We start from the raw sequence: 9478 nt of genomic DNA, 5'->3' as shown, positions 1-9478 counted from the left end.
ATTATATGTTAAAATATAATTGTTCATATATGTTATATTGTGGAATTGGAGATTTGTTCTTTTCATGAACACCAACTCAAGGGTTAGATATTAGTTTTTTTTAGATATTAGGTTGTTGTAAGTTTCCTAATTTGTTATATGATTTAGAGGTGGGAACTTTAGTTATTTTATCGTTGGTTTGGATAATTTGGTTCTAGAATTTTTTCAACTGAAATAAATTATAATTAGTTTGGTTTGGATTGATTTCGGTTTGATTTTTATTCAGTTGGTTGTGTTTCGGTTTGGTTTAATTGGGTATCTTTGAATTTAGTTTTTTTGAAGAAAAACCATGTTCAGAACATAAACGCATGGTTAAGAAGTCATGTGACTATGAAAAAATAAATTATATACATTAAATCTAACATAAAACTGAAATAAAAACCTTTAAACACACACACAAAAAGTTTATAAAAACACAAATCAAAGTTAACTAAAATGAATAGAAAATTCAAAAAACATTAAATGCCATGTAAATTAAATCTATAATAAAACTGAAACAAAAACTTTAAAAATTTACAAAAAAAGTTTTATAAGAACACAATCAAATCTATAATAAAACTGAAACAAAAACCTCTAAAACACACACAAAAAGTTTATAAAAACGTAAATCAAATCAAAGTTAACTAAAATAAATAGAAGATTCAAAAAAACATTGAATGCCTTTTTAAAAATAAACTATGTAAATTAGATCTATTATAAAACTGTAACAAAAACTTTAACAATCACAAAAAAGTTTATAAGAACACAATCAAATCAAAGTTAACTAAAATAAATAGAAAATTAAAAAACCAACATCGGTAATAAAGTTAATAGTGACTTTAGTATTAAATTTTAATATATTGGGGGTGATTGGTTGGGTTGTAGGAAGTGGCTTTAGCTTTAATTTTTATCTACAACCCTAAATGTCACCAATCATGCTTTATATTAATTTTTAAAGCTACAACCAAAAAAGTAAAGCTACAGTAAAAAATAAAAAAAGCTTTAAAAGCCTTGTTTTCTAAAGCTCCATCTTTTTAGCTGCAGCAAATTTTAAAGCTACATCCCTTAAAGCTAAATCAAAATATTCTACAGGCTAAAATCTAAAAGTAAATTTTTAAGAGTTACAGCTCAACCAATCACCCCCATTATATATTGCTAGTATGTTTACTTCAAATAATAGCAAAAAGACATTGGTTTATCAATTTGGTTTAATTTGGCTCGATTCGGATTAGTTTCGGTTGGATTGGTTCGAATTGGAAAAATCTTAACCCGAACTATTTGATAATGGATCTTGGTTTGGTTTGGATCCATTTTGATTGGTTCGGTTTTTTTTTTCATCCCTAAATTATGATTTAACTTGAGCATGTATAGTTATGACAACCGTGTTTTGGAGCTGCAAATTCTATTTAGATGCACATATTTAATTTTTTTGTTTTTTTATTCATTTTAGTTGGTCTTAATATATACTAGGATAAGATCTGCACCTTGCGCGGGATGAAGTTATTATTTTTATTATGTTTTGGAGAATGAAACAATAGTTTGGTTTCATTTGGATTAGAGGTGTTCAATCCGGATATCGGATTGATTTAGGTTCGGCTTGGTTTTTTGGTAATTCGGTTAATAAAATATAGCTAAAAATAACTAAGTTGTTATTTATATTTTTAAATTATTTTTACATAAATAAAATATATTTTTTATTTTGGTTTCAGGTAAAAATAACTAAGTTGTTATTATAATTTTTATGCTATAAAACATAAAATATCATAGAACTTTTATTTTTTATTTTATTTTTAAATAAGAGATCACTAAATGGTTATTATCATTTATTTTATTTTAAATATTGATTATAATTTTTATTTAAATTATATTTAATACAATTAAATTCACCAAACTTTAAAATATTTTTTATTTTATAATATAGTTAAACATGTATTACTGACGAATAAAAATTATTAAAATAAATATATTGTTATGTTATGTGCTTTTCATAATTAATGTTTTGTAACTTTTAATATAGTATTTTATGTAAATTAAATACACTTATAATATTTTTAAACCATAACATATAAATGTAAATAAATTTTATAAATATATAATTACGAAATTTAATGAACATAATATCAAAGAGTGATAAAATAATTATTTATCAATTTCAAATATTAAAAATCAAAGAATTATTAAAACAGAAAAAAATAATATAAAATTACTTTTGGTGTAATATTTGGTGTCATGGTTGGAGATGATAAAAATGTTTGACACCAAAACACTAAATTTGGTATAATTTCCACACCAAATTGGGTGGCAACAAATTTAATGAGAGAATGTCCTCGAGAGAATCCACATCCAAGTATTACAAAACTTCAAGCCTTTGCTTGGAAGGTAAAAGCCTTCAAAGATTATACACTTTATTTGGCAAGCCATATCTGGTCAATTAGCAGTGATAAGTCACTTAAATCACTGCCATATGTGTTGTGATAATCATGCTCTATTTGAATGCCCTCCCACACTTCATGCATGGGCACACGCGACGACTCCGACCTCGCCAGTAATCTTTTCGAGTGATAGTCAAATTTACGAATATGGATTATCTATTCTGGAAAAAAATGATATAAAAAATCCTGAGCTGGATAAGAACTCATATCCGTGGATACTGTGGTACATTTGGAAGGGAAGGGAAGGAATGAGAAACTCTTCAGCGGGATTGACAGGAATCCTTTAGAAGCTGTTAGACATGCAGAATCTGAATGCCATGCTTGGTATGCAGCAAATCGTAAAGATGATAATCCAGCAATAGCACAACCTTTTATACGGACGAATACAAAAATGTGTTTGATTGATGGTTCCTGGAAACATGACGAACTCTTCAATGGTTATGGTTGGATATGGAAAACTGCAGGCGGTGAGACTCAACTAATGAGAGATAGGAATCAAGATAGGAGATTATCACCACTACATTCAGAACTGGAAGCTTTATCATGGGCGATGTAGTGTATGCTACAATACTCAACATGACAATCATTTGGAACAGACAGCAAAGAACTCGTCTTGATGATCAAAAATCCAGAAACATGGCCGAGCTTTTCTACAGAATTAAAGGGAACTAAAGAAGTTGAAGAGTAGATTTCAGGAGTTTACGATTTCTTTTATTCCTCGCACTTAAAATGTAATGTCTGATTCACTAGTTAAGATAGCGAATTTCTTTCATATGAGTTTGTACTACATTGGTTATTATGTTCCGGTCTGGCTTCCAGACCACTTTAAGCCTGAGTAATAGAACAATATTTTGCACAAAAAAAAAAAAAAAAATTGGTGTCATGGTTGGTAAGTCGTTTGACATTTTAAGAACTTGTGTATATTAAAAAAAAAAGAAGTTGTAAAAGTTATAATCACCAAAAGAGAGAGAAGTACACAACAATAAAGGTATCCAGAGCCTGACCGCCGAAAACAAAGCCCTAAAAGATTTTCAACTGCCGTCTCTCGCTCTCATCACACACTCCGTCCGTCATTGACACAAATCTGAGATCTTATCGTGGGTTGCGCTAATGGAAGACGACGATTTTGGCGGCGATTTCTCCGCTACTAACGCCGCCAGAGCTTCAGGTCGCACTCATCACATCAATCGAGATTACTAGAATCGTGATCTAATTGTTCTTCGGGAATGTTTTGCAGGTAGTAAAAGAAGTTTCGGTGATCTTGAAGACGATGAAGATGATATCTTCGGATCCAAAAAGGTAATCACAAAAAGTTTTGGATTCTTTATAGTTCCTAGACTGCTCGTGAACACATGCTCCTCCTGAATCTATATATATATTGCGGGGTTTGATTGTAAATATTGACCATCCAGGGTCGTACGAAAGCGGAGGAAGCTGCCCCTGGTGTTGCAACTGGGATGATCCTCTCACTCCGAGAGAGGTTTTTCTTCATTTTTTTGTTAAATAGAATGTTTGGTTTGAATGTGTTGTACTAACCTTCTCTCTCTCTCTCTTTGCCAGTCTTCAAAACTGTAAAGATGATCTTGCTTCATCTCAGGTATTACTCTTATCTATTTATTTCTTTACTGTTTCACTCTATTGTATTGTATCTAACAATCATCTGTTTTGGGGTCAGAATGAGCTAGAATCAGCAAAAGCAGAGATCCTCAAGTGGAAATCAGCGTTTCAGAACGAGTCTTTCATACCAGCTGGCAAATCTCCTGGTTACCCTTCTCCCCTCCAATCTTGTTGGTTTTTGTATTATGTGATAGCTCAGTTTCTTTCTTTTTTTTCTTTCTTTCAGAGCCTAGATTTTTGATTGACTACATCCAAAATCTAAAATCTTCCGAGAGATCTTTGAAAGAACAGGTTGGTATTTGATTAATAAAGATGTGTGTTTTTATCACTTGTCTTCAATCACAGGTTCTCTCATGGTTTATTTTTCTCATTTCAGTTGGAAATTGCAAAGAGAAAAGAAGCTTCATACATTGTACAATATGCCAAACGGGAACAGGAAATGGCTGAGTTGAAGGTGACTCTTTTCTCTATTCACATCACATGCTTTCGTCTCTCATTCCCTTCATTGCCTGTTTCATGTTTATCTCACTAAAATAGTCTCTTGGATTTTAAATTATTTCTAGTCTGCTGTTCGCGATTTGAAATCTCAGCTCAAGCCGGCATCAATGCAGGTATACATTTCTCTCAAATTATTACATACTATTGCGCCCGCAAAACAAATCATGAAAGCTAGTTGTTGATAAGCTCATGTTCATTGTGAACCTTTTTCTTGGCATCTAACTGTTAGTCACGATCAGATTAACATTGTGGTTAAGTTATTCTGGTTTAAACTATGTAGGCAAGGAGGCTGTTACTGGATCCAGCTATTCATGAAGAATTTTCACGTCTGAAGGTGTGTGCACCTACTCTTTTGAAGAATGTATTTTGTTATAATAGACGATTCAAAACTTAGCAAAGTTTTATTTGAGTTATAAAAGATTATGTCCTTAAATACTTAGCTGGCACTGTCTTCATATGGTACAAATTGAATTTGTTGTTTTTCTCTCTTAGGCTGTAGATACAGATACATAGAATCACAAAACTTTATGTTTGTTAGAGTGAAGGATGACGAGTACATTCGACCTCATGTTTCTTGTTTATGTTGCACGACAGAATCTAGTTGAGGAAAAAGACAAGAGGGTCAAGGAACTACAGGATAGTCTTACAGCGTTTACATTTACCCCTCTGAGCTTAAAGGGCAAGATGCTTATGGAAAAGTGCAAAACCCTGCAAGAGGAAAACGAGGAGATTGGTCACCAAGCTGCCGAAGGAAAGGTAATAAATATAGCTTGTTCTCTTCTAGATCTTTCATTCTGAGAAAAAAAAAATCAATCATGGTTTCCTATGTATCATGTGGGGGATGGTGGTAGATTCATGAACTAGCAATGAAGCTATCAATGCAGAAGTCTCAGAACGCAGAACTTAGAAAGCAATTTGAAGGTAAGTTATCTGTTGATATTAGGTTTAGCAAAGATTTTGTACGTACGGGGTTTGTAACGAGAATTTTTTTTTTCTTTTTGGTGTTGAATGGCAGGACTGTACAAACACATGGACGAACTAACTAACGATGTTGAGAGATCAAACGAAACGGTGATAATATTGCAAGACAAATTGGAAGAGAAAGACAAGGAGCTAGAGAGAGTAAAGAAAGGGATGGAGGTTGTTGTTTCTGATGTTGCTGAAAAGAAAGATGATGGTGGTGAAGATAAAGATCCAAAATACTCGGCTCTCCAACCGACGTTCAATTCTATACAATTTGAAAGATAATTGCAATTGTATTCATTCACGTCCACATACTCTCTTTATATTTTCAGAGTGTTTTCTGATAAATGCATGAAAACATTAGTTTCCATTAGTAGTAGGCTTTGTTCCCTTTATTTTTTTCGACGACTTTTCCTTGATAGTCCCAAGGCAAATAAGATGCACACAATCCAGCAGTGAGGCATTGCTTTATTCTCTGCAAGTCATACAAACTTTCTCAAGATGTCACGTTGACCATATAAGCGTATAAAGAGGAGTTGCAAAGATTGTAATTTGTAACAAGGGGTCTTTCATAGAATTGATTAACTAGTGTACACATTGTTTTCTGACTCACAACACATATGGCTTCACAGCAACACAAATGGCTGCTCAAAGACACTACTACTAAGTTAAAAGAGATTGATCACTACACACAACTTAAAGAAAACCAAATAATACAGTAGTAATAATAGTAGCTAACAATGATGTGAAATCAATTGGACCACACATGAACGAAGCCGTGTCTGTTTCCTGTGTATATCTCATTGCGTTCTTCATCATAGAAGAGAGCAGTTATGTCTTCCAACGCTTCAGCGACAGCGTTTATTCTTTGCTTCGAGTTATCCCCCAAAGAAGTGCTACTGCTCTCATCTTCTTTTGGTGGTGCACTGCTTGGTGTTATCTTAGCTAAGCACTTCCCAGTCAATATATTGCTGATATTGATCGATCCCGCTGCACCCATTAACAAACCAATCAGTGAGACTTGGTACGTTTTTAAGGGTTTATATTATGTATTAAGATGAGCGTACCATTTCCTTCTATCCATTGATCTTCTGTATCTGCTTTGCAGTATGAGATGATCAGATCTTGGTCACTTGTTATGTAGATGTTGTTTGTGTTACAGTCGGGATGCCAAAGAAGATGATCCTCGAAGGACGTCACGAGCTCTCCGCGGAAGTTCCACACAGATACGTTCCGGTTCCTGAACGTTAGAAACAGCTGGTTCTCGTACAAAAATATGAACGCAGAGGGTGTCATGAACTCAGCTCTACTAACTTCCATTTGGTCAGCGTTTCTGACCTGCATTTACCAATCAGAAAACAAATCACTGTAAAAAAAAAAGACACTAAGAGGCTGATTTTGAATCTGAACTTACGTCAAGAATTTGGAGATTCTCATTCTCTTGCTTAACGAGAAGTTTCTCATTGAATTGTTCAATGAAGTCGACTTTCTTGTTTCGGTGAAGCAAATGGTTGAAGGACTTGAGAACTGTGCCATCTTCTATCGATAGAATCTTCAAAGGAACGTGACTTGGAGCTCTCTTGAAGATCAATAGCATTATCCCTGGACTGATGCATGATAAAAAAAAAACACATGAGTTAAAGGTACACATAACTAAGCCACTAGTCTTCAATTCCAAATTTAGTGAAGAGAACAGTCAGAAAAGCAACTTGCTCAATCTTTGCAAACAAGAAACAGAAAAACGGAGATAAGTTTACCTGATTTTAATCTCTTGGACATGTTTATCTGATATGGAATATAGCATGGTATAGTTTTTCAGATCAAAAACCTTGTACACACTGCAGAAACAGCTATTAAGCTCAGATAAAGAAACTTATTATAGTCAAAAAGTTAGGCTAGCGAAGACAAGAAAAATAACCTGTCCTGCGCAGAATAGGTAAGAACCTTTCCATTGACATCATCAAACTCAACAAAACCAGGCCACTTCAATGATTCAGACTCAAAAAGAGCAAACCCTGCATCTGGCTGACCTCTCAGAATATACCTAAAGCAACCAGAAAGACACATTAGTCTGCATACCACCAGAAAGATAAGGGAGGGAGAAGACAAAAACATACTCAATCCTAGTGGATCTGCATTTCAAAGAACTGAAATTGTCAGAAGCATAAACAGAAACAGTGATGAGAGAATCATTGTTCTTGTTGTAGAACAAGCTCCGTATGACTTCATCAGGACTAACATTCAAGAAACATATCCTTCGATTCGACTCTGCAATTCAATCAAGAATCCAAAAAAAAATGTAAAAAAAAAAAAAGCGAGTCTCTCAAAAGGAGAAAGAGCTTTAAAGCAAGTGGCGAAAGTATACACACCTCTACTGAAAGCAGCACAGACACCAGAGTGGGTAAGAGCAAAGACAATGTCTCTCGCAGCAACAATCTCGATAACTTTAGTTCGTTTCATCAGAAACGGTAATGCAACTGAACAATGTCCCTTGGGATCGTGAGTATCGTATTGCTCCTAACAAAAAAAAAAGTAAAAAAATCGAGCTTTTAAGCTAATTTCTAGGGTTTATGAAAATTAGGGCAAATGCAAAAGATTGAGACTTTACGACGAGACGCATGTTGCGGAACCTCTCCTGGGCGGTGCTGATGGAGAAAGCTCGATCTTTACGAGATGAGATTTCTCTACGCTGAAGCTTTTTGACGCTGTTGACGAACCCATCGGGACGAGGTCTCTTTTTAGCGGCGACGACTCTTCTTCCACTGCAAGGTCTAGGGTTAGCTGTAATCCTTCTTCCTTCCATCTACTCTACGAGGTTTATCGATTTTTTTGAAACCCTAAACGATGAGGAAGAAGAAGTGAGAGTTGAAATCTGGAGAGGAAGAGGAGAAGTGAGGGGATTACTATATAATACCCAGTGAGGTTAAGAGTTTTGTAGATTCAGATTCGATATGTCTCTTTGAGCTGTATCGTTCACGATCTCACTTCCGACCACGAACCAGCCCGCCCAATCATTTTGCACACTTTGATGAAAAGGAATTAAAATGTTTAAAACGCAGCGTATAGTGATTATAAATGTTTGATGGGTTAGTTAGCTTTTATGGGGTATGGCTTAATAAAACATTGCAAGCATGATCGTTAATTTACACCGTAAACCATTTTGGAGTGAAATTATAGGCTTGGACACAAAATATTTATTACAAAGAACCGAAGTGAGACCAATCCAAATTAAACCATTGTGAATCCGTTGTTCAAAAGAAGAAAGAAAAACACTGTGAATCCTAAAAGCCACACTAAAAATTTAGTACTGCTTATTTGTAAATGTTAGAAAAAAAATAATTTGTGAAAAATGAAATATTTTGAACACAACGATATAATATATTCAAGTCAACTAAAATGGATTTATATGCTGTTGTATTGGGTTTACAAGGTAAATGTATGACAATCAGAACAAAACCAAACTAAGAAACAAGCAAAAAGACAGGGTTGAGGTGTTTAAGCAGTTCAAAGTCGATGGTGCGTGTGTATGAAAATGTGTTATTTTGTCTTGTCCTTTCTTTTTTCTTATAGTTGCTCAGCTTGTTGGCAACCTCCGACCAATTTCTCTCTTTGTGTTGATGACACGGTCAGACCAGGCCCTGGGGTAAAGCCCGTAAAGCATGGACTTTGGTCGCCAAACAATATGTCTATTTTAGGGGCGCCAATATGTATTATTTTTTCAGGTCTAGTGGTTTGAAATTTTTTTAAATTAACTAACTATGCAAGATTCGAAACCTGTGTGTGCATTGTTTCTCCTTTTTTTATAATAACTGAAAGAATATGATTGATTTGATTCCTTAATTGATAATCTTAGAATCCTTTTTATATTGTATTAGATGATCGTCATATAACAAGAAAAAGTCAACTAATTTGCTTTCAAAATTGATGCCATTTAAGAGAGAACTAGATCT

The 9478-nt window shown here is 34.1% G+C and overlaps 2 protein-coding genes across 4 annotated transcripts; one reads left to right on the top strand and one right to left on the bottom strand.

Annotated features, from left to right (window-relative positions):
- The first annotated feature begins 3407 nt into the window (after nt 1-3407).
- On the top strand, nt 3408-5923 carry LOC108815854 (FKBP12-interacting protein of 37 kDa). 2 transcript variants are annotated; one of them, XM_056990835.1, is made up of 12 exons: nt 3410-3618; nt 3688-3749; nt 3863-3930; nt 4011-4047; nt 4126-4213; nt 4294-4358; nt 4444-4521; nt 4631-4678; nt 4846-4899; nt 5160-5321; nt 5417-5486; nt 5581-5923. In XM_056990835.1, the coding sequence occupies exons 1-12, from the start codon at nt 3561-3563 to the stop codon at nt 5811-5813; spliced, it is 1023 nt and encodes a 340-aa protein (XP_056846815.1). In that variant the 5' UTR covers nt 3410-3560; the 3' UTR covers nt 5814-5923. The 2 variants fall into 2 exon arrangements, with proteins under 2 accessions (XP_056846814.1, XP_056846815.1); XM_056990834.1 differs by having other exon boundaries at nt 3408-3618; nt 4011-4213.
- A 156-nt stretch (nt 5924-6079) lies between these two features.
- Nucleotides 6080-8596, bottom strand: LOC108814338 (uncharacterized). 2 transcript variants are annotated; one of them, XM_018586890.2, is made up of 9 exons: nt 8443-8596; nt 8137-8365; nt 7898-8045; nt 7646-7796; nt 7447-7572; nt 7286-7366; nt 6943-7135; nt 6596-6866; nt 6080-6518 (listed from the first exon to the last, which is right to left on the bottom strand). In XM_018586890.2, the coding sequence occupies exons 2-9, from the start codon at nt 8329-8331 to the stop codon at nt 6280-6282; spliced, it is 1404 nt and encodes a 467-aa protein (XP_018442392.2). In that variant the 5' UTR covers nt 8332-8365; nt 8443-8596; the 3' UTR covers nt 6080-6279. The 2 variants fall into 2 exon arrangements, with proteins under 2 accessions (XP_018442392.2, XP_018442391.2); XM_018586889.2 differs by having other exon boundaries at nt 8137-8574.
- Nucleotides 8597-9478: the final 882 nt, after the last annotated feature.

This window comes from Raphanus sativus, chromosome 7, assembly GCF_000801105.2.
Source record: "Raphanus sativus cultivar WK10039 chromosome 7, ASM80110v3, whole genome shotgun sequence".
Lineage (NCBI taxonomy): Eukaryota > Viridiplantae > Streptophyta > Magnoliopsida > Brassicales > Brassicaceae > Raphanus > Raphanus sativus.
Note: the sequence above shows the minus strand (reverse complement) of the source record. Positions and strands in the feature narration are given on the sequence as shown.

Excerpts from the sequence above, each read along its gene's own strand:
- LOC108815854 (XM_056990834.1), top strand. The coding sequence starts at position 3,561 with ATGGAAGACGACGATTTTGGCGGCGATTTCTCCGCTACTAACGCCGCC. Across the intron at positions 3,750-3,862 it reads ATATCTTCGGATCCAAAAAG|GGTCGTACGAAAGCGGAGGA; the intron begins GTAATCACAAAA and ends TTGACCATCCAG. Across the intron at positions 4,679-4,845 it reads TCAAGCCGGCATCAATGCAG|GCAAGGAGGCTGTTACTGGA; the intron begins GTATACATTTCT and ends TAAACTATGTAG.
- LOC108814338 (XM_018586890.2), bottom strand. The coding sequence starts at position 8,331 with ATGGAAGGAAGAAGGATTACAGCTAACCCTAGACCTTGCAGTGGAAGA. Across the intron at positions 7,797-7,897 it reads CTGTGCTGCTTTCAGTAGAG|AGTCGAATCGAAGGATATGT; the intron begins GTGTGTATACTT and ends ATTGAATTGCAG. Across the intron at positions 7,573-7,645 it reads TGCAGATCCACTAGGATTGA|GTATATTCTGAGAGGTCAGC; the intron begins GTATGTTTTTGT and ends TGGTTGCTTTAG.